General features: G+C 47.7%; 1 protein-coding gene across 1 annotated transcript; it reads left to right on the forward strand.

Annotated features, from left to right (window-relative positions):
• Positions 1–1,930: 1,930 nt before the first annotated feature.
• Positions 1,931–23,148, forward strand: LOC111157869 (prepronociceptin). The gene is made up of 4 exons (XM_022519575.1): positions 1,931–1,960; positions 11,492–11,641; positions 19,644–20,093; positions 22,908–23,148. The coding sequence occupies exons 2-3, from the start codon at positions 11,516–11,518 to the stop codon at positions 20,043–20,045; spliced, it is 528 nt and encodes a 175-aa protein (XP_022375283.1). The 5' UTR covers positions 1,931–1,960; positions 11,492–11,515; the 3' UTR covers positions 20,046–20,093; positions 22,908–23,148.
• Positions 23,149–24,674: the final 1,526 nt, after the last annotated feature.

The following is a 24,674-nucleotide window of genomic DNA, read 5'->3' on the forward strand; positions in this document are numbered from 1 at the left end:
CTTTCCTGGAAGCCCCACCCGATGACTAGCAGCTTGATTCTCACTGGCTACCTTGAGCTGGGAGGAAGGCTGAGACATGGAGCCTTTTAGCAGAACACGTTGCCCCCTAGAATAAAATTAAGGGTGCTGTTTAGTAAGGAAGGATAGAAGAATGAGTACCAGGAAGGCAACCAGGAATATCTGCCCCAGTATGTGTGAAATCAAGCCCCAAGCCTCAGATCCCCCCCGCCCATACACCAGGATGTAAAACTGACCACAAGTCATGCTAATTTCTGAGTTCATACTGGTGGCTTTGACCTGTAATAACAAAGTGTAAGCTTCAGGCAATCAAGGTCTAAGTGGAAAATCACGGGTGTGTTGGTCTCTCAGACCCTTTTGCTGTGAATCCAGATGGCAGGGAAATGTTATTCTTAGAACTTGTTGCTCTTCCCTTGAAGCAGGTGCTTTCTTACTTGCTTACTTTCTATTTTTTTTTTTTTGATCCAGATGTAATTTACATAGCATAAAATTCACTATTTTAAAGGCCATAATTCAGTGGTTTTTAGTACATCCCCTACATTGTGCAACTCTCAGCACTATCTAATTCCAGAGCATTTCCATCACCTCCCCCTCCTAGAGAAACAACAACAACAACAACAACAACAAAAAATCAACCCAATTTTGGGTTAGCAGTCAAGCAGTCAAAGCAGATGATTTCTTTCAACCTTCCCCGCTGATCTCGGGTCCATGAAAGAGCCAGACTTGCCCCACACGTGGGTACCTGAACTCCTTGTATAACATGGGCTCAAATCTTGGGATTCTGTAATATTTTTGCATCTTTTGGGGAGAGCCAAGGAGAAAATCATGTTGCAATTTTCCTGGGGCAAAGAGAAGCACAGCATAACCTGGGGACCTAAGCATCGCCTGCATGGGCTGACCGTGAACTACCTCCCCACGGGGAAGGGAAGGAGGATCGGCCCTGAGAGGTGCGGGCATCTTCAACAGCATCTGAGACTCCAAGGGGGATGATACCCTAAGATTCAGCAGCAGCTTTGAAAGTACTCTGTTGTGACACTAGATGTTGACGGGATTTTTAGATTTGGTGGGTATTATTTAATGTGAAAAGGATGAAGGGGGTGCAGAACTCATTTATTAAAGGTCTCATATGTTCCAAATACTAATAGAATCTCATTTTTCTCCCCACAATGGTCCTGGGAGGTATCACACCCATTTTACAGAAGGAGGACCCGAGGTTCCCCAAGAGAAGTAACTTGTTCTGACAGTAGAGCCAGAATTTCAGACACTTCCTTCTGAGTGTAAAGGCTCAGCGTTTTACATTGTGTCATGCTGTGGGCACCTGCGAAAGTGCCTCCTGGCGTGACCCATGGCAGGTAAGAGCCTCTCCCCTGAGTTGCCTAGTTGCTGCCGTCTGTGGGGTAGGGACAGTGGAAGGGGCTTGGCTTAGCTCAGTTCTGGGCTTCTCTGTGCCTGTGGGAGCTTGGCGTGAGATTCCCCTCCTTCTGCCCGGTCCCTCTTCTTTACTCCTCAGGCAAAAAGGTTGTGAAGGAGACTCCAGGATTGGGGTCCGCCTCGTCACTGTCACCAGGAGCCTTTTTTTCTGATTGACTTGCCAGAGCTCCCCATCAGTCCTCACCGTGCCTCTGGAAGCAAAGGCAAAGCAGCTGGGGGATCCTGGCAGAAGAGAGTCCAGGTAAAGCAGGCTTGAGAATGGATGGGGGGGTGTCACAGGTCTGAGCACAGAGCCAGGGTGGGGGTGGGGGTAGCAGGGAGCAGCCAGGAAGGATTGTAGGTTCTGCTGCTCGCTTGATTAAGGGGGTCAGCGTGTGTATGTGTCATCGAGGTGGGCAGGGAAGGGGAGGGCTGTGCGTGGGGTGGGGGGAGGATATATATACGCTGGTGTGGCTGATCCGGCAGAACCGAGCCTCCCAGCCGAAGGAGCCAGGCTACCCACAGCTCTCAGGTAGGCAGCTGCATGCGAACCCCAGCCCCAAGACAAACAGCTGGGAGCCCCGGGAAGGAACACAGCAGCCAGGGGCTCTCTCCTCACCCTCTCTCCTTTGTCCAGGGTGGATGCTGCTGGCCTCCTGGAAAATTATTTCTCCATTCCTCTTACTTTCAGTGCTCAGACAAGGGGTGGGAGGGGACAGCTGAGGTTTTTATCCTGAAGAGAGAGATGCAGAAGAAGGAGCTGAACTTGGAGATAAGAAAAAGTTTTGATTACCCGGTTGTGGTCCGACTATGTCGTTGTTATCTGCTGGGCAAAGGTGGATGCAGGAGTGAGAAGAGGGGAGGAGCAGGCACTGGGGCAGGGGGCTTGTGCGTGATTCCTCTCTGTGGCTGACTTCCTTTCTTCCCTTGCCTCGGAGTGCGGAGTGCATTCAGGCTGGTTTTCAGCATACCCCTGAACTTGATTTGGAGTGGGATTTTTCCGTCTTACGGGAACCCTTCTCCCTTACGCACTGAATAGAAATTGCTGGTAATGATGTGGGGGAAGTGGGACCCGGGGCGTCACACTCGACCAGTACAGTGCGGAACGTGGCCACTGTGTGTGAGACCCACGTAGATTTCCGCAGGAATGACCTTGGACGTCCAGACCCTGAATTATGTGGTGGTTTCTTCTTTTTCTTTGCATGTTTCTCCTCCTGCCCATCTCTCCCACTTAAAGGTCTCTGCTGAATCCTGCTGAATATGACGTTCAGAAGTCATCCAAACTCTCGCTCTTTCTCAGCCTCCTTTTCTGTCTCCTTTGTGCGTCTCTCTCCCTCTCTCTCTCACACACACACACACACAAATACTCTCTCACTCTCTCTCTCTATCTCTCTGCATATCTCACTTCCCCTCCCTTCATTACCCATGCTTTCCTCCCCACATTTCACTCTGAACACGGGTAAGTTCTGGGGGAATTTCAAGTAAAGCAGGATGATTCGGGAGATGGACTATTTAAAGCAAGCTGCTTTGGACTTGAATACCCTGATCCTGGGCTTAAACATCTGTGTTTCGCTTCCTCGAGCAGCCCATAATTGCCCCAATTATAACCAATAACATTGTTCAGCAGACTAACAAAAGATGAGCTTTGCATGGCATTTGCCAGCAAGCCTAAACCAGAGTTTTCAACATAGATGGGGGGAAAGTAACTGCCTGGCTTCTTATCAAAACCTCCCAAAGAAATTGCTGCTCTTTCTCACTGCCTGTGGGTAGCTGCCGCACGCACACTCCTTTTTCCCATTTATAAAGTGAGGCAGGGAAATAGTCAATACACTTCCACTGATGCTGTGATACCTTGAACAGAAAAGATCAGTGTTCCTCTGGGCTTGCTGAGTCCTCTGCAGGCGAGGGTGCCTGGAGAGACCATCCTCAACCACCATCTCAGTAAAAGGAGCAGCTTCCACCAGCCCATGTGTGCTGCCCCGTCGAGGGTCCTATGCTGCAGCCTGGGGTCTAGGGGTGCAGTTCTGTTCTCCACGAGGGTGACAGCCCCTGCTTCAGCAGCTGAAGGCTGAAGGTACTCAGGGATTCAGAGAATGCGGGATATTTTGCATTGTCAATGAAGGGAGTCATTGCAGGATTAGGCTCAAACCCGTGCTCTCTGGAGCCGATGACAGGAGCTGTCACAAAGCCATTCTGCATTCAATCAATCCGTTATTTATCATCCACACTCTACCAGGCAGGAGAGGCAGAGTGGGGGTGGGGGGTGTTCTGGTGGATTCAACAGAGGTGATGATAACAGCCCTTTACGCTCATGCAACGATTTACATCTTCGCGCTTTTGCACCCATTATCCCCAGCAAACAGCCCCGTGAGCTGGTGTCATTGTCTCCGCGTTGCAGGTGGTGAAACTGAAGCTGAGAGCTCGGCTCCGCACTGTGTCTGGGAGTCCGAGCCCTGGGAGGGCTGAGTCCAGCCTTCCTGGCTTCTGCACACCACCCCCTCTGGGCCAAGGGTGCTCACCAGTTAATGGGGACAAGGGTCGGACAACACAAACACAGTGAAACAATTAGAGGACAACGCAAGGTTGGGTGTAATTAAGTCCTAAATTGCATGGTCCAGACAGCGAGTGCTGGGGGAATTTGGAAGAAGGGGCACTTGCTCCCGGATTCTGGAGATTCGAACTGGGCAGGCCAGGAGGCAGAATTTGGATGGGTTGAGGGCTTCGGGGAGGGAGGTGGCAGCCAGGACAAAGCCACAAAAAGAGGGCAAGGGAATCAGCCTTGATTGAAACCTACTATGTGCCAGGAAGTGAACTAAACTTGTCCACATGTTTATTTTATGCTAACACCCCCTCCCCAACACACACACATCCAGGCGTGGTAGGGGTGTGAAGGTTAGGGTGAGTGTTCTATGCTTTTATCAACAGGGTTCAATGAGCTCCACTCCATAGCCCCACGGCTCCTGAAGCCCAGGACAGAAATTTTGCAACTGCGTCTGGGGGGAGCTACTCATCAGACATTGTAGGAAGGGAATGGGCCCTTCTCAGGAAACAGGAGTCCTTCCGACAGCATCTTGGAGCAGTTTCAACAGCTGAGAACTCATTAAGCAAATTGGATTTTCTCGACGCTTTTATTTCAACGCCTATAGGTGCTCCCACTCTCTATCCTGAGGGTTTCTTACTAACCACAGACCTTGAGATCTGGGGCACACCAGTTTTGGGGTCGAGCCGATTTTCTGGGCATCTCCCTAGATAGGCTCCAATCACGTTTGGTCTTGACATTCTGTGATCTTGTGGGTTTTCAACTGTTAGCTGCTCCCTCAGCATTGCAGAAACGAGGCCTGCCCAGCTCTGAAGGGCCTGGCTTGGCAGATGAAGTGAAAGGTTTGCTCCCAAAGAGTCTAAGTCTGGGTGAAAATGTCAGTGAATCATCATATAGCCAAGGCTCAGAGCCAAGCTCCCCTCTTCCCACACTCGTCCTGAGCTTCCTCCTCACCCCCCATCCCCATTCATCATTTCATTCGTTCAGCCAAGAAGCGCGTGTGACATTCATGATAGGAGGCTTGTAGTGCTAAGTGTCAGAATGTCCTCAGCTTCGTAGGAACTCGCATCCCTGCAGCCGAACGCTAACGAGTTTAGGCCAGCGGTCTCCCAAACGGGTGTGGATGCCCCCGTGATCCACTGGGCTTTGGGAAATTGAAGCCTTGTTTTTTGTTATCTTTCCTAATTGGCACGTTAGTGGGTTTTAGAAAGTATATAACTTCCGAGTCAATTGGGAATGTGTGCTCACAACTGTTTGATTGCTGGGGGCAGAAGGCTAAAGAAGTCTGGAGAGTGCTGGTCTGGATTTATGGCTCTTTGGCTTATGCGTATTTTCTAATCTTTATGAAAGAACATTCAGTGATTTTAATATAAAAGTAAATGAAAGCTTTTAAACATCCATTTAAATTATTTTGACCGCCTATGTGGAACCATGGGCCAGAATCAGGAAGATCAAAGTTCAGAGGGATCCCTTTCCAGCTTTGAGGCAGCCCTGACAGGAAATGTATCTGTTGCGCCTCTCCAGGTCCTCTCCTGAGCCCGGGCTGCTGCCCTGAGGCCACTTCCTCAGGAAACCCTCATCTTCCCTTCCTCTTCCCTCCTCCCTTCTTGCTTCCCCTTCCCAGGACAGCACAAATATCTGGCCACTTAACAAATGAAAAATACTAACCATCTCACCCAACTGCCCCTTTCTGGAGAAGGGGAAACTGAGGCCCGGAGAAAGAAAGGGCCTCGCTCCAGATCCCACAGGGAAACAGAGAGCAGAGGCTGGAGCCCAGGACTCTCTCGTTTCTAAGCACAGGGCTCTGGCTCATTCGTTGCTCACCAGCACCAACCCTATTTGGTCTGTTGTAGGGGATGCGGGACACGCTGTGCCCTCCACCTCCTCTATGCTCGCTCCCTCTTTGCAGGTGGAAATTCAGAACAGAAGGAGGACCTTTTTGAATGTAAGTGAAAGGAGGAAAGGCCACTAAAGAGGCCTCCCTCAGTAATAGCTGGTGAACTAGCAAAATCCCATGTAGGACTCCTGTCTAAGATGGGTCAAAGAAATGAGGTGTGTGGAAGACAAACCCCTGTGCCTATGGGCAATAAGAAATGCCTTTGGGAAGGACAGGCAACAATAAGGATGTTGCAATAGGTGAGAGGGAGACCAGAGCTCAGGATAGAAGGGGATGGTTAGGATGAACTCACCTACCCAGAGACAGACAGCAGCAGAGATCCCTGAGTGGCCTAGTGAGAACAGGAGCTCGGGAATCAGATGGGCTTGTGGCTCCCCTCTGCCACTCTGAGTCATTACTCCTCTGTCTTCTCAACTGTAAAATGGGGATAATAGCACTTACCCCACAGGATGGAGCTTAGAAAACAATTAGCTCAGCGCCTGGCATGTCGTATTCTAAATATGAGAGTAAGGTGATGACAGTTGAAGACAGAGACTGGCCCAGTGAGATCCCTCCAGAACTGGCCAACCGTTCCGAAGCAGAAGCAGTACGTAGAGTTTATGGTTTTCCAGAACACGCCGTTTGACGTCAGCAGTCAGAGTTTGAGTTCTGGCTCTGCTATTTATAAGCTAGATGGTCTTAGCCCAGTTGCTTAACCCCTATGAACTTACGTTCCTCTTAAAAAGAAGTATGTTCTTAACCCTTGGTTCGAGGGTTGTAGAAGAATATAAAAATCTTTTGTGACTTTTAAAGAATAATATCTACACACGTGGTTGCTGAAAAGAACAGAGACGTACACGTACATGCCTCTAGCAGGAAGGCTGTCCCTCCCCCCTTCTCCACTAAAAGCACCAAACTTAAACAGTCTTTCTCAGAGGCCATAAGATGAAACTCAATTAACTTCCAGCTTCATACGTAATCCTCCAAACAGATAAGCAACTAATTATATTGCCCTGGGAAGCAAGATTACATGCAAATAGATTAAGGCTAAAACACAGTGGTATTTTATCTCCATAAGCAACAAGGCACAATTAAATTTATGAGGTGTCATTACCGAAATAAGAGGTAATTAAACATTTCTTTATTCAATAAGAGATGTCCAGGTTATAGCAGCACCACATGGAAGTGTTAGCTGAGAGTATTTCGCTTGGTTCACCAAGCGAAATACAAGCCAGGTGAAATTCAAACGTATTCTGGGCAGTTCTATTTACTGATGGTCGTTTTCTTGCAATAAACTACCTCCACCACCTGTCCTGATTCCCATTTTGCAGTTGAGAAGACAAACACTTGCAGGTAAAATAACTCGCCCAGAATCACGCAGAGGGTAAAGATTAAATGTATATTTATTTATATTTATGAATATATTAATATTAATATATTAACAATCATGAATCAATTAGCTACCCACCCTTCACCTTACTTGGTATTAACTGATACACAGAGCTACAAGAAAAAGCACATCGATGTCGTGGAGATTTCTTAAAAATGAAAAACTTCTACTGAGCTTCCAGAACAGTTCACCATCTAATTCAACCTAGAACACAATGGTACTAGGTGTTGTGAGGAGTACCAAAAAAACAAAATACAGTCCACTCTGTGAGGATAATTAGATTTATTTTGAGCTTTCACTTATATTGGCCTCACCAAAATATGACAGCCTTGGAGATAGACCTTGGAGATAGTCCCATTTTAAGGATTCTTGGAATTGCTGAGAATAAAGAGCTTTGTGTATGGATGGGTTTTAAACAATAGATGGAGTCACTTGTTCAGAGTGAGGGGTGGGGGAACAGAGAGGGTAGGGAGGTTGGAGCCTGAGAGAGAGGTGTCCCGTGGACCCGCCAGGAAGGCCAAGCTAATGCCAAGTAGATTCGAGAAGGTTTGCCCAGTGCCAAACCAAGGACAACTCACATTTTATATGCGGGAAAGCTACCAGACGCATTTTACATGCTAAATGTCCCAGGAGCTCATCTTCTTTCTTCACCTCACCCTAAAAACCCATTTACCCAGAATTTGAGATAACAAACATCAGTCAGTCCACCGGGCATTTCCTGAATGTGCAAGTAGGCGTGGTTAATGAGGTTCATGAAAAACCTCAGCCGGAGGGCATTTCATTAACAGCTGTCACAACTTATCAGCTCAGCCTATGCAAACGTTATGTATTGCAATTGTGTATGAGGAAGGAACCTGTCCCTCTTCTCTTAGCCTTCCCTTTCCTCTGCGACATGCAGACACTGCCACCATGTGCCCAGAGAGGGCACAGCCATGCCATTCTGGACAAATGTTACAAACATGTCTCCCAAAGAGAGGGACTGAAATTTAGTAGAATAAGAAATGGAAAGGCAAGTCTCAAATTAAACAAAAGACATGGGCAGTCCTCAGTTTAAAACACGTGTTTATATGGCGGCTGTTCGGAATTCAAGACGCATTTTCTCTTCAAAAGAACCTGCACGATGAGCTTCTATAGCTTGTGTACCGACACCTATTTTTTTTTTAAACTTTCTTTTTTTTTTTTAAGATTTTACTTATTTATTTGACAGAAACTACAAGTAGGCAGAGAGGCAGGCAGAGAGAGAGGAGGAAGCAGGCTCCCCACTGAGCAGGAAGCCCGACGCAGGGCTCGATCCCAGGACCCTGGAATCACGACCTGAGCCGAAGGCAGAGGCTTTAACCCACTGAGCCACCCAGGTGCCCCCCGACACCTATTTGACCTGCAAACTTAACATAGGACACTACTCCAACCACGCCTCACAGCCCTTTGTAACCAGGCTTCTGCCATAGCATGCGTGGGGCTTGGGATGAGAATGGCATCTTGCCTCACTCTGGAAGACACTGTTCCCACCCCAACCCCCTTGAACTCAACACTCACCTAAGAGACATGCTGTCAGTCCCACAGATCCTGAAGTGGTTCCTGTGCCATTAGATTCCTGGGCCCTGTGAGGCCGAGGCTCCTGGACACTCCTCAACTCTCCGTGAGCTAGGGAGAAGAATGCTCCTGAGATACTTAGCAAACATTCTGAGCACATCTTCAGTGCCAGAAATACAGGGAACTATAGAACATGGTCTCTGCCCTTCAGAAGTCACCATACAGTGGGACAAACAGACACAGAAATCCAAGCTTACAGTACGATGTCACAAGTGCCATGCAAGGGACGATGACGATATCATACAGTGAAGGCTATGCTTTGGGCTCTTCCTTTTATAACCTTTTATTCAGGACTGGTTATGTGCCAGGGGCTGTTTTAACTGCTTACAAACACCAACACATTCATCACCGTGTGAGACAAGTACTGCGATTGTCCAGGTTTTATGGATGAGAAGCTGAGGGGTTGAGTTACGATATGGGATCTGGACCCAGTCGGTCTGTAGTGTGGAGCAGATGAGAAAATGCGAATCACAGCTTAGGGAGAGGTCTGTTGTGCCTGGTTGACAGGTCCCTGAGGCTCTCTTCCTTCCCACTGTGATGTGCTGCTTCCCCATGCCTTGAAGCAGAGGAAATTCATCCAACTCCATCCAGAGGTCGGAGCTGGCTTCCCAGAGGGGATAATTCTTGAGGTGTGTACCAGTATGAGTGGGAGACAGGTATTCTGGGCAAAGGAAGAACGTGTGTCAAGGTTCAAAGGCATTAAGGACAGGATAGAAATGGGAACTCTCCATGATTCACTAGGACCAGAGGGGATGCCAGTATGAACAACAGGAGACAAAGTTAGAAAACGCGGGCCAGGGCAGTACGCAGTCCCAGTGGGGTTTAAGTATGAAGTGACGTCATCAGATCTGGAAATGTCTTGGTGGGAGGCCAGATCATTAGCTGGACTAATTATAAGGTCATCACAATAACCAAGATAGGAAGTCTCAACTAAGGCACTGGCCCTTAGGATAGAGAAGAAAATGCATATGAGAGGTGTCTTTGTATCGGGTTTGTCTTCATTGTTCATTAGCCCTGGAACCCCCATCATCTGGAGGGTAGAGCCCAAATCCTTTGGATGGCAAACAAGGGCCAGTTCCATATGAGCGAAACTTCTCTTTCCACAGGGAACTTCCCTTAGGCCGTGAAGGCAGGTGGCCCTGGGACACCAGCCTGCTCGCCACCCCCTCACAGGCTGTGGTCCTAACACCTCTAAGCCTTTCCAAAGGCTGTTTCCTGGGCCTCTCACATGCCCTTTTCTTTCTCCTCTTGGCAAACTGTTACTCATTCAAAACCCATCTCAAATGTCCCCTCATGGACTTAACAAACACGATTGAGTATCTTTTCGTGGACATCCTCTTGTTATGATCTACTTGGATGACACAGAACAAGGCCAGTGGTGAATTCAACTGCAGGACCCCCTTCTTTCTCTTGTTGACTTGCTCCATTCCATGCCCATCTTCCACCGGGGATTCTCAGACTTTAGCATGTATCTGGATGCCCTGAGGATCCTGCTAAAAAAGCAGCTCCAACTTTTCAGGAGTTAGGTTCAGGGTTAGGACCCTACATTCTGGTCTCTTGTGATGCTGAAGCCCGTCTGTAGGCTGCATTTGACAAACAAGGCTTATTTCTCAGTAGAGTCTGATGAAAAAGCAATAAGACAATAATTTTTATTTTTCTAGGCTGGGCTCTTTGTTGAGGTAAAATTACACACAGTGAAATGCACAGGATTTAAATGTACAATTCCATGGGATTCAGCAAATATACATACCCCTGTGACCCGTACCTCAGTACTATTCGCAACGTTCCCAGAAAGTTCCCTTGCTCCCCTTTCCACTTAATCCTCCAAGTAAAGCTGTTATACAGGGACACAAACTGATGCAGTCCAAGGAAATAGCTTTCTGATTCAGGAGGCTTGATCACAGAGTAAATTTAAAGAGAAGCAGGAAAAACTGTATATCTCTCAGGCAATCCCACATAAAGAATGTCAATGACTGATCTAACTAATGATGGTTGGAGCTATTTCTTCATGTCTTGGTTCATTTTTCAATAAAGAACCACATATACCCGGACCTGTGTTTTGCATGGACTAGCGTGGTGAGCACAGAGTCCCTGGGATCAGGAAGCTAGCTCACACATCGCCCAGAAAACAAAGGGCCCAGAGCGGGGAGTCTTCTGGGAAGAGCAAATTCTGGCACGCCGGTCATCCTTGGCTGAGACAGAAGGCTGGGGGGGAAGAGACAAAGTACACAAGTCATTCATAAATCTCACTCTCGCACGGCACTTTGCAAACCTTCCCTTACGGGATCTCATGTCTTTGCAACCGCCCTGTGCCAAGACAAGTACCGCCATTCCCCTTTCATAGCTGTGAAAACTGAAGCTTGGAGAGACCATCTTAGGTCCCACATTGGTAAGTGGCAAAGTGAGGCCTTTAGCTCCCTGGAAACGCTTATGCAGGTTGAAGCCAGCTATGTGGCAAGGATCACAAGGGTGCTCTCCCTAGGAGCCCAGACACTAGCCCCTGCCCCAAGGGGCAGGCCCCCTGTATCCTCGATGACCCACGTCCTTCTGGGAGGGGAATCTTGGGCTCTGGTGCTATCTCCTCTGGTGCGTCCCCCGATGTGAGGCCCCCACAAAATGGCTCTTCTAATGGCCGCCCACCCTCCCTTGTAATTTAGCATTTTAGCCCCCGGCTTCCTGCTCCTGCACCATGAAAATCCTGCTTTGTGACCTCCTGCTGCTCAGCCTCTTCTCCAGTGTGTCCGGCAGCTGCCAGAAGGACTGTCTGACCTGCCGAGAGAAGCTCCGCCCGGCTCTCGACAGCTTCAGCCTTGAGGTAGGCCCTGGAGCATCCCCTCTTCTCCTCCCTCCTTCCTCCAGACCCAGAATGAGAAGTTCCGGCCTTGCCCAGAGGTCATGTGACTCACCTGGTGTCACGTAGTCAGCAGGCCCCAGAAGCCGACCCTCCGCATAGTCTAAGTGCACACTGACATCTTTCCACTTTTCCACATTCAAATAAAGGCCTGCATGTGCTGCTATTTTGTTCCCATTATTAAAATAATGCACACTCATTTTGGAGACTTTGGCAAATTCAGAGAAGCCTATAAGAAAGAAAATTATCTTTAATCCCACCTGTCAGAGAAAGAACCCTAGTTTTTTCACTTGTTATATTATACCAGCATAATTTCCCCCACGTTATTTTACTTTAACTTCTTTCTTTCTATGAATACAGCTTAGTTTGTTTAACTCTTCCCCTCCTGTTGAACATGCACTTTGCCCTCCATTTTTGGTATTATAGGTAATTCTACAATGAATCCCTAAATGTTTCCTCATACTTTAAGGTTTGAATTTGAGGTGCAAATCTGGCATTAGATTTCTTTTCACTAAATAAATTGCTTTCTCAATGCTTTCATGTCAGTCTAAATAGTTATTCCTCTATGACATAAAGTATAACTCAATTATTTTTTCTTGGTAGTCAGACTTCTTTCAAAAGATGTCATATTTGGGGGCGCCTGGGTGGCTCAGTCTTTAAGCATCTTCCTTTGGCTCAGGTCATGATCCCAAGGTCCTGAGATCGAGCCCCGCATCAGGGTCCCTGCCAAGCGGGGTAGCCTGCTTCTCCCTCTCCCCTGCTTGTGTTCCCCCTCTTACTGTTTCTCTCTGTCAAATAAATAAATAAAATCTTAAAAAAAAAGATGTCATATTTCAAACACTTCAATCTTTATTTTTTTAAGATTTATTTTTTTTTAAAGATGTTTTTATTTATTCATTTGAGAGGGAGAGCATGAGCGCAAGCAAGTAGAAGGTCAGAGAGAGAAGCAGAAGCAGACCCCCAGCTGAGCTGGGAGCTCCAATGCACGGTTCAATCCCAGGACCCCGGGATCATCACCTGAGCCCAAGGCAGCCACTTAACTGAATGAGCCACCCAGGCATCCCTCAAACTCCTCAGCCTTTAAAAACAACCAAAAGTAACAATAGTCCCTTAAGGCAAGTGTGCAAACATAGACCATACCTTCACGTGGGCTAGCTCACCGACAATGAGCAGATGCAGCCCCTACAGACCCAAACACCAAGCTCTTCCCACACCTGCTCTGTGGTTTTTGAGCCTATTTTCTGAACAATAATAACTACCACGTCATGAAGAGCATCCCCAGATAACCCATCCAAAGTTTATACTTCCTTCTCATTCATCCATTGTGGTTTTTCTGAGCATTTACTGTATGCCGAGACCAGAGCCAGGCCAAGGGATCCAAAGGTAAGCAGATGGACGGAGTTTGCAAGCGGTGGGAAAGAAGATCCCACAATCCCTCCAAGAGGGATTAATTATTGGGTGCTGGGGAAGCACAGAGCAGTAACCCCCATCCTAGACTTTTGGGGCTTTTAGAGGAACAGACATGTCTAAGGAGACCTAAGGAGTGGGAGCGAAGAGGCAGGGAGAGTGCTGCAGGGGGTGGAGGGAGGCAGGGAGCACCCAAGCAAATGCATGGCCGGGAAGCAAGTGGCATATAAGGAACTGAGAAAACAGTTTGGGGGAACACAGAAGACCCACAGGCCTTTGCTGTACAACTCAGAGACGTTTAAAAGTGCATCTACAAACCACTTTTCCCTGGTCTTAGTAAACAGAGCAGACAACTTACTTTACGTGTAAACCAGTGACCAGTTGATAATCTGATAATCACCACTCTGCTCAATTCTCAATTTGCCATCTGGACGAGATGGGAAGTTATGCACAATTCTGCCTCCTCTTTTTCTACTTCCTTTTGGGCTCCTGTTCCTCTCCCCACTCCATAAACACAAGTGACCCCCAAGATTCTCTCCATCCTCCTTCATCCAATGCTCCTACTTCAAAACTCAGATTAAACTTCACCTGTGAGAACACTGTGCTGATTCTCCACCTGCCCCCAATACTGCCAGCCCCTCGCTCCTTTGTATCCTCACAGATACCTGTGTCTGCTAGTCTCTCACCATAAGGTATGAGTGTCCTTTTCTGATTGTGCTGGCGATCCACAGTGCGCGGCGCAGAGCCTGACACAGAGCCGTGGAAATTGTAAGACTACAAGACCCTTAGTTTCCTAATGGGTCCATACTTTGCAGACGCAAGAGAATCTGGAGTGTGTTTCCATCCCTCCCTACCATCTTAAATCTCTGGGGTCCAGACAACACTGATAGATACTTCTTTGAAACAGGCCAGAAAATGGCCAGTTAGAGCCTCACAGTGAGGGATAAATCCTTCAAAGTGCCTGCTGACCCTCAGAGGACCTGAATGCCTGATTGTTTTGTTTCTAGTTTGTATTCACTTTTAACCTACTTTTAAAAGTTTGGTGAAATGCTTAGAATGTTGGCAACCGCATCTCATTTCCAAATCTTGCAAGCCTTTTCCAACTCTGTGAATTATGGGGGCTGGGGGATCTTAGATGTTTCAGCAAGGATCACCTTCCCAATCCCTCCACTAAATTATGTAATACTGAGCGATTCCCAGGACCCCTGACATCCTTAGCTTTATCAAGAAGTTCCATGTTTCAGGTCAATGGTCCAAGTATGGCTGGCTTTTTGTTAGACTATCATTCTGGTCGGTAAATGACTCATACACCCAAACCCGTTGCGATGTCTTGGGCATCCTTCCTCCTCATTATGAATGGTGCTTACGCCATCAGCTTATGTTGAAACAACTAGACTCACAGAGTTGTTTTAGAGACAAATGAGAAGGTAACCCTCAAGATCTGGGAAATTAATTTACAACTTCCTGAAACTTGATTAATAGCAAAAGAAACTAACTTCTAGTGCTTTCTACCCTTCAATACATGAAAACTCTTACTAGTTGATTTGCAGTGGGAGTTCATAATATGTTTTTCTCTTGCACTATTCATCTGCTTGCCTGCTAGTGTTAGCCCTCAGACATTCTAACAGAACCTCCTACAGCAAGCGGCTCGCAAATATCTCTTGGTCAGAAGTGATTTGATTCTTTAGGGGCAGAAACTTGGCAATCTCAATGAGCCTCTTCTTTCCTTCAATGGGCTCACGTGCCTCTGTTTCCCTAATGTTCGATCCCAGACATCCAATGGCCCGTTGCTCAGTTTCCTCACAAACCCAGCTTTACAGATCAATTTGGCACCAGTCTGAGACTTTCCAGATGCTCATCCACGCTCTGGCTTAATATAGCAATGTCATCCGTGTGGGCTGGGAAATGTGTCCAGCTCACTTACTAGGCCATTAACCAATCTTTGGAAAGAGGCCGGTGGGTCCCTTAGACCGGAGGGTTAGGCATTAAGCTCATTTGTCCATCTGCTGCTACAAATGCTGTTGTGAATTTGGCTTCCTCGCATTTGCCCAAAACCTTCTCCTAAATCAAGAGTTGAGATGATTTTGTTCGCATCTAATTCCTCTAACAGTATGTTGAGTCTCGGTATAGCCCATGCATCTGGTTTGATCATAGATTTGCATTTTCTCTGATTGACACCTAATCTAATTACCATCTGGGCTTAGCAACCCAGGGGCTCACAGAAGATCTAATAGCCTCTAGGCTTAACAACCTCCACCTGTTCTTGTAAATGGAAGGAGCAGAATCGTTCCACAAGCATTTGGGGCTCCTATTCTGCGGGCAGTGGACCAAGTCTGCTCCAAGTCCGTGTGAGCTCCCAAGTTTTACCCTTCTGCGGGCTTTCCCAGTGCTCCCCGTGCCTCCCTGCTCTCCCCTTGACCCTGTAGAGTAGGACTCCTCCCACTCACCACTGCAGACACTTTGGGCTGGGTAATTACAGGGGGCTGACCCGCACAGTGTAGACTGTTTGCCAGCATCCCTGGCCTCTGCTCGTTGGCTAGCAGTAGCATATCCCTTCCCCCACCCACCGTATAACAACCATAAATGTCTCCAGACATTGCCAAATGTCCCCTGGGGACAAAATTGCCCCTACTAGACACCCAGGGCTTTAGAGTAATCAGCCAGTAGGACGATGATCTGAAACCGTACAAGTTGGTTCTACCTGCTTTTCTTCAAAGTATTTCAGGAGCAAGCTAAATACAGACCCAAGCAACCCTCCCTCTGAAGGAGACTCCAACCGCTGTATTGCGGGATGACCCCTTCCTCCTCAGGGCAAGTTCCAAAGTAGGATTTCTCAAAGTACAGTCCAGCCTCAGACTCACCTGGGTGTTTGCTAAAAATGCCGATTCCTGGGCCCCACCCTGGACTTACTAGATGAGCATCTCCAGGAGTATAGGTTAAGGATCTGTGTTCTAACAAACCAGCAGCAAGTCTTGAAGAACCCCCAGGTTTGTAGCTACCTTTGTGTTCAGGTCTGCCCTCCCCACCTACAGAAGCTGCTTCCCATTCATTCTTTCGTACCCAGTGACACTGTGGGTGTGAAAAAGGGATTTCTCTACATAACTCTGCTGAGTTGGCACTGATACTAGTTCTGTCAGCATCTCTGAGGAAAGTCGAAATGGAAAAGACATGCTCGTGACTTGTGTCTCAGCAGGGACCACCGTCACTACCTCTGGCTAGCCAGGGTGGGGCGGGGTGGGGGCTCCACAAGGGCTGCACCTTAGAAAACTTATCGGAGAAGAAGAGCGGCACTCCCACTGGCTTCTGTCTCTTTCTCCTCTCTGGTCCGGCAGAAAACGAGCACTTTTCCCATCAGAGCTTTATGTTTTAGTCTCGCAAAACCCTTACTCTTGTACTCATGTGCACTGATTTGCCTTGCAAGGGCACAGAGCTCATGGAATAGGAGATGTCCTGGGTTGGAACTCAAGACATTTGGGTTCTTGTTCAGGTAATATCTTGTCTAACGGTGTAGTTTGGGACACATTACTGAACCGCATCATAACATGGGAACATGGACTATGTCAGTGGTTTCCAAACCTACAAAGATAGCCCAGAATTACCTGAGCTTTGTAAAAATAAGTTTTAAACCCTTGTTCTAATTCCTCAGGAATTTAACTGGCTCTTGAATTCTTTTTTTTTTTTTTTAATTAACACATAATGCATTATTTGCTTCAGGGATACAGGTCTTTGAATCGTCAGTCTTACACAATTCTCAACATTCTCCCTAGCACATACTCTCCCCAACGTCCAAAACTCTGAGGGGCACCCTGGTGGCTCAGTTTGCTAAGCATCTGACTCTTGATTGCAGCTCAGGTCATGATCTCAGGGTCATGGGATCAAGCCCCACCTGGCATCAGGCTCCACGCTCAGCAGGGAGTCTGCTAGTCTCCCTCTCCTTCTGCCCGCCGCCACCCCCACTCTCTCACTCTCACTCTCAAATAAATAAGTTCTGAGAGGATTTGAATTCACCCCCAGACCAAGCAGAAGAGCAGACTTAAGGCGGAGACTGTATATCACATAATTAAATTCACCTGCTAGTAAGAAAGACCTAAAGTGACAGTAGCTTAAATAAGACGGAGATTTGGTTCCTTGTGAGGAAGTTGGGAGGTAGACAATTCAGGGCCAGAATGACAGCTCTGCCACAATGTCCAGGCTCCTTCTCTTTCTACTTTACCTTTATACGGGTACCCCTGTCACAGGGCTTCCGTCCCCTGAGTCACTTCATGACATCAAAATAGCCAATTGAGCACCAGCCAAAATGCCCACATTCTAAGCAGGAGCCTGGAAGAAGGGAAAAAAGAAGGAGAAAAGGATGCTCTCCCCAGATAAGTCAGCCTTCTGCTTTCCCGGAAGACACGCCTGGTCACTTCCAGGTTTATGTCAGCAGCCGCCTCTGGCTACAAAGGTGTTTGAGAAACTTATGTGTGGTCTTCAGGAAGAAAGCAAGCGTCTGTTAAGAAGGAAGAGGGGAGATGGGTATGGAACGGACAACTGGCAGTCTCTGCCCCAGAAGGAAATTTTTTTTTTAATTTTTATTTATTTATTTGACAGACTGAGATCACAAGTAGGCAGATAGGCAAGCAGAGAGAATAGGAAGCAGGCTCTCCGCTGAGCAGAGAGCCCGATGAGGGGCTCGATCCCAGGACCCTGGGATCATGACCTGAGCCGAAGGCAGAGGCTTAACCCACTGAGCCACTCAGGTGCCCCCAGAAGGGAATTCTTAACAAATTGCATTTAAAGTGCTAATCAAAAATAAATAAATAAATAAATAAATAAATAAATAAATAAAGTGCTAATCAGACACTTCGGTGGATGTACCAGACAGGGATCAGGAAAGTGTCGGGAGTTCAATAGATGTCAGGTGCTGGACGTACAGACCTGGGATCCCCTGAAAGAAATGACCAAAATCACAGCAATGAACAGTCACCAAGGGGCAGATTATAAAGAGAGATGAAAAGGATCTTAAAGATAGAATCTTAGGAATACAGGAAGAAAGAGCACAAACAGTCTGAGAGGTGAGTGCAGTGTCAGAGAAATTTCAGCCGGGTGTGGTCTGCATTGCCAAAGGCAGCACAGTCTGAGAATGAGGGCTAATTGTATCTGGTGGCTGAATTCACTGGTGGTCTTTGAGAAGGCAGTTAGTGGAAGATGAGGGCGGGAAGCAGATTACAAGGAGATGAGGCAAAAATGGAAGATGCTGAGACGGAGGCATGAGTGCAGACCACATCTTGGAGAAGCTTGGCGGGGACAAACGAGGGTCAGGGTCAGGGGTGGTAAAGAGTTGCAGGAGAAGTAGGACTGGAGGAGCCATTTTGAGGGGTATGGTGAGACAGCTGTGAGGCGTATGATTTTGCTGCAGGCACATCGCACTCCTTGGTTAGGGATCAGGTTGGAAACTTTGCCCATATGGGGCATCTATGCCACTCTGAACACCAGGGTTAGGTTTTGCTCCCCAGATAGGGGGTACCAGCCACACACACCAGTCTCCTGATGTCCCACAGCTATCCAGACAGAGCAGTAACTCTTGATGCCCTGTAAGCCAGGTAAGAGCTCCAAGGTTTGATGAAGAGCTCCATGGCTGTCCATGACAGCAAGGTCAAGTTGAAGTGGGATTTTTCATCTGGCTGAGGACAGAAACACAGAGAAGCATTTGGGGTGAAGCCAAAACAGCAATATTAAAAGAAGTTGGAGGTTAGAGGCTTCCAAAATACCTAATCAGAGACAGGAATACGGGAGGCAGGGCCAAGGTCAAGACCATTCAGGAGGGGTGTGGAAACATCATGGTCAGCCTCTTGGTCTAGACTAGAAGTGGGAGACACTTGCAGAGACAGAGCAGCACTAGAAGTTGCCAGGGGCCTGGCAGGTCCACTGAACAGCATCTGTCAGCCCCTCTTCCCCAGCTAAACCTTAATGCCAACTGCCTACCTTCCAAAGGGTCTTGAGCCTCGTTTTCCATAACTGAAGCCCAGGTAATGATAACTAGTATATGTGGGCTGAAAAATGAACAACACAGGGTTCATCTTAACATGGTGATCCTAAAATAGCCAGGCAGATTTAAGTACATGCTTTGACATCCACACCTTCTTAAATCAACTGGCCTCTCTCAAGCCTGATAAGAGAACAAAATAAAATTCTTTATGCATGACCCACAAGTGAGTTGTGCTTGGCTCCGAAAACTCAACTAGGGCTCTAACTGGGTGAAGCTTGGGGCACTCATTCTGCATTAACTTTCTGTGTCACCTGGGTAAATTAATCTCACCTCTCTGAGCCCTGAGTTTCTTCATTTGTGAAATGACAAAGCTGAGGCAGATAGTTTTCTGTATCTCTGCAACTCTGAAATTCTATGAACCTAAGTAACGCCATGTGAAAGCGCTACACGGTCCTTAATAAAGAGATGCTTCGGAATCACTTGCATTGGTACTGATGCGGATTTTGTATCCAGTGGAAGGACTTTATCTCATTGCATTGGACTAAGAGACATTCCCAATCCTTCTCCTTTCTCCCACCTCTGTCTTTGCAGGTGTGCATCCTTGAGTGTGAAGGGAAGGTCTTCAGCAGCCCTCTCTGGACTCCATGCACCAAGGTCATGGCCAGGGGCTCCTGGCAGCTCAGCCCTGCTGACCCAGAGCACGTGGCAGCTGCCCTTTACCAGCCAAGCGCCTCCGAGATGGAGCTGAAGCGTATGCCTCGCATCAGGAGCCTCATCCCAGCCCAGAAAGAGACAGAGCCCGTCATGGATGCGGCTGGAGACATGGAGCGGAAGCAGCTGCAGAAGAGGTTTGGGGGTTTCACCGGGGCCCGGAAGTCGGCCCGGAAGTTGGCCAACCAGAAGCGGTTCAGTGAGTTTATGAGGCAGTACCTGGTCCTGAGCATGCAGTCCAGCCAGCGCCGGCGCACCCTGAATCAGAATGGTCGTGTGTAGCCGGAAGGGGAGGCCCTCCCAGCTGCACCGCATCCCCTTCAACCATGAGTGAGTTGGGTGTGAATGAGCTGGGGGTAAAAAGAAACCTTATATACCCAACTGTCTTAGCCTTCCTCCCATGCCTGGAAGCACATTAGCCCCCAAATACATCCACACACTGCACCCCGCCTCAAGGTGTTCGGCTCCTGGGAGGCGGAGGAGGTTTATATTCACCTCCCTCCCCACCCTCCCACCCGCCTCCTACCCACCCCTTCTCTAGGGAGCAAAGATTTCCCTAGCATTGTTCCTTAAGGCTGACCACTGCCATTTAGAGATTGGTTACCATGGGGATAATAGTAGCATGTTAAGATAACTAATTCCTCTATAGCTCTCCAGGAGCTCAGTTACTATGGGGACAGTTAAGTGGACTAATCTGCCTATCCAGTTGCCATAGCAACCGTTCAGTTCACCTTTCTTCAGAGACCATCTCTAAGAACCTATAGCTGGACCTACCCCTAGCCATTTGCGGTCTAATTTCTGTGGCCGTGATGTTGCTATTTCACCTTCGAAGACAGATTAGCTCTCCTATCCCCTACCCCCTGTATCTCAAGGGGGCTGGATTCCACGGAAACCACTGCCCTTTCCCACTTTCCACCTGTCAAGGAGTTCTCATTAGGACCAGGAGTTACACTTTCAGCTTTTCTCTCTTCCACTCCTCATTTGTCCATCCTGCCACCTTTTCAGTGTCCCTGAGGTCAGTGGCAACATCACTGAGCAAGGTGTGGAGAATGTGGCCCATCCGACCAAGTAGTTTTAGAACAAAGACTAAGAGATCATCATCTTTCTTCACTTCAGTTCTTCCCCAGGGGCCATTTGTGTTTTATTTTTGTTTACTTCCTTGCTTGCTTTCACTCCTCTCTCCCTCCTGTCCTCCCCGCCCCCCCCACACCATGGGAATGCTTATACACGCCCTGTATTACAAATCAGATAAAAAACATCAAAACTCCTAATTTATTGCCAAGTTGTTACAAACTCCACTTTTCCCAGCCCATCAACCTGTACAGAACTTCAGGTGGCGTAGGAAACTAGCTCAGTAGAATTTTCTGAAAAATCTAAGAAAATCCCACCCATCAAGCATGTGTGCCTTAATTCATATATGGGAATCTGATTATCTACAGAGCCTCATACCTCTTCTTTAACTGGCTAGAAATTACCCTAATGGAAAAAACTAATCAGTTGGTCAAAAACATTCCCCAAACATTACCCAAGAAGGACTTCTCCCTGACTCGGGGCATTAAAAAAAAGAAAAAATTCTACATATGCTGTTTTATTGTGCTTCCCATATGTCAAAGGTCGCCAAATCATTAATACTCTTCAAAGCATATTAATAAAAATGTTAATCTTTGGCACCCACAATTCAGCATAGGGACAGCCCACATAGCTCTTTGCAGGTAAGTTGGTTTGCAGAAGGCCCATTGCCAAATACAGACATCGGTATTAAGTTGTGAGGAGAAGGCAGCCATGTGTATTTTAGCAGAATGACTAATCTCCAAAGGCCCTGAATTAATCTGCATTGTTTTTGAAGTCATACTCTTGGATCCTTAACAAGCATCCTATTTCTTCCTAAGCCATATTTGCACAGTACCTAACACAGTATATCCTTTAGAAGGGGCATAGATTGAATTCTTTCAAATCTAAGACATTCTTTCTTCTTAAAGTGGCTCTTAAGGAATACCGGGGCTCTTGTCTAATTCCGAACCACAATTATTTTCTTTACCTAAAGACAGTTTAAAACCAGTCACTTTAACAGGAATCAATTAAAAAGAGAGAGAGAGAGAGAGAGAGAGAGAGAGAGAGAGATTTCTGCTCCTATTCAGACAATTGATTTTGCTAGTTTTCTATTAAACTTCCAGCTGAGAGGCAGTGAAACATAACGTAACTAGCTTTTGTCTGCTGCTTTGCTAAAGATACAAAGTTCTTGACGGAACCATTGGAAACGTTAACCGGCTCATCTGGGTCTATCATTGATTGCTCTCCTTCCTCTTTCTGCAACCGTCTCTCTGTTTCCTTTTTTTGCACACATTCATGGTGGCTGAGTTCCAATAGGAATATGTACTTACAAATCCACACCAGGCAGCTTAAACCCTGTTTTCATTCACCTACACGCACACCGCAACCAGCCCTACACATGCCCAAGATGTCTCCATCGTGGGGGATCCTGATGCCGGGCTGTTCTGGACTTCTGAGATACCCAACACCAACCTATACTTGGAAGGCTTTAGGAAGTGGGGCCTCCTAACACCAAAATGGGATAAAGAACCCTACTCAGAAGGTGTAATGATGTGTTAGGAAGGAGGGACATTGACATGTAGGTCCAGTCCTAGACAGAACTGTGCAAGGGGGTGTCTAGTTCCTGTCCCTTTCCCTGTCCCTTTTCTACTCTATCCTCTGCCCCACACCTTGGCCCTTCCTGACAGTGGAAAGTGAGCAAATTCATTCACAGTGAGGAACTGGTGAAATCCGGTTTACAGAGACAGGTAAGAGCTATAAATGAGGACACTATTTAGCCTCAAGAAATGAAATTACTGCACATGGATTCCAAAAACCAGGGATCAGAGAGCTGTTTCTGGACATGGGGTCTCTGCTATGCCTTTCAAATCCCAGCTCACAGAGCTTCTCTTTATTTTGTGAGTCCTGCCAGTAGACTTGAGGCCAGAAAAATCAGGTATATAGAGGAAGTTAGGGAACCCTACTTGCTGCTTTAAAAGCTCTTTATTTGGCTGATAAGCTTTTCATTGCCCCCCTGCTATTGCTCAGGCAAGTAGGATTGAAAGGTCAGAGAAACTATTGGGTTTGTCATTTTAATCATTTCTGTCTCCCCAGGTGTCCAAGTGATCCCCAAAACAGCATGTCTCCAACCCCAGACCTGCCAGTTGGGAATCAGGACTCCTTTCCCAAGGCACTGAGGCAGGCTTTGCCTCCCGGTCCCCGTTCCTGTCCCCAGGGCGGAGAACCTCCCCCTCCAACCCTCCCCATACTCCCCTGTCCCCCCATGGCATGTTTCATGACAACCTTGTTGCTACATCAGAGTGTATTTTTGTAATTCCTCCAGCTAACACATAAACGACCCCATCTTTCCTTCTCACTCCCCTTTCTTCTTCCAGGGGTGGGTCAAAGGAATAGGAAATCAAGCCTGGGGTTTTGACTTGTCACTGCCATAACTTGTTTGTAAAAGAGTTGTTCTTTTGGATGGATTGTTTTAAACAGATATTTCTCCATTAAACTTCTACTGAGCAAATGGTTAATAAACTGGTTGGCTGTTTTTAAGTGAGGTAACTGAGAAGCCCAGACTTGACACGCCATCAGAGCTGCCTCTCTTGGGAAGGAGAGGCAAAAAGCACATGGCCCTGCTTGATATAAAGCACGACGGGGCAAGAACACAGAAGCCTAAACGCCCTGACTGCACTGAGTCTCGGGATCCAAGTACGGGATTGGCACCACTGTTGGGGCAGCACCCCATTTCTGACTCAGGAGGGATTTGCATTTTTAACAAGTACCAGGTGATGCAGATCTTGCCGGTTTGGGGCCACTGGGTGGAGACACGAGGAAAGGGGCAGAGCTTAGAAGAGCTTGCTGGTATCATTTTTATCTCCAACATGTTAAGGTATTGTCAGGCGAAGAAACACACCCAGACAGGGTAAGCAAGGAGAGTCAAACGTCTACAGTGTAGACCAAGCGATGGGAAACCAGTAAGGGAGGGTAAGGAGCTGTTCTGGGAAGCTGGGGAGTCCTGGTGAGGGGGGTTACTACTGGAACCGAGGGAGAACTGTAGCTCCATCCCCCCAACCCCGGGCCCCATAGCCATTCAGACACTGTGTGCTGCAGGAATGGCCTAGAGATGCAATACCCCAACTTCTCTCTCCCCCGGCCCTTCAAATTCCAGTCTGGTCTCACCTGTTGGTCAAACCCAACTGGAAGCTGGCAAGTTAAGAGTGTGTGCATGCAGCCATCAAGGTGAGCCTGGGCGGTGCCAAAGCAGCATGTGTAGCTCGAAGTCACAACCAATGTAGAGGGGCTTGGGCAAACTGCAGCTCAGTAATGGATTCTACTGGGACTTTTCTGGGGGGTGGGGGGGGTCAAGGAAAAGGGGGCAGAAAGAAGCCCTCTGCTCTACCACAAGGTAAGGGAAAAAAGGCAAGAGCACCCCCATACCAGGTTTACCAGCTGCTGGGGCTTGAGTGACATAATCCAGCCCTGGGGTCTGGGGGCACATCACCCTCACCGTCAGGCCCCATTAGGGGTCCCTAGGTCCCACTCCCAGAAACGCTTGGGTCCTGGAAGCTACATACAGCCGTCCCCGTATAGCAAGGATGGGATGTTACTTTCTGCTTCCCACCCAGACCAGCTTTATTTAGCCCTTTGGGCCATCACAGGACATGGGATCGATGAACTCAGGAGTGCCCCGTGTTGCTCCCTGTGGTTAGAACCCAGCCCATAAGCAGAATACGACTTTTTCCAAAGTCATCAACAAGCTCAGGAACACAGCCAAGAACATACTCTCCACTGTCCTGTAGTACAAGCAGTACAGAAAAAGGACTACTGCCTGAGTTAATAAATCTTAGTGCCTTTATTTCCCAGTCTATGACTTTG

This window comes from Enhydra lutris, unplaced genomic scaffold (assembly GCF_002288905.1).
Source record: "Enhydra lutris kenyoni isolate GAN:26980312 unplaced genomic scaffold, ASM228890v2 scaffoldscaffold3, whole genome shotgun sequence".
NCBI lineage: Eukaryota > Metazoa > Chordata > Mammalia > Carnivora > Mustelidae > Enhydra > Enhydra lutris.

Coding starts and splice junctions, on each gene's coding strand:
- LOC111157869 (XM_022519575.1), top strand. CDS start 11,516: ATGAAAATCCTGCTTTGTGACCTCCTGCTGCTCAGCCTCTTCTCCAGT. Junction 11,642..19,643: donor TCGACAGCTTCAGCCTTGAG/GTAGGCCCTGGA, acceptor CTGTCTTTGCAG/GTGTGCATCCTTGAGTGTGA.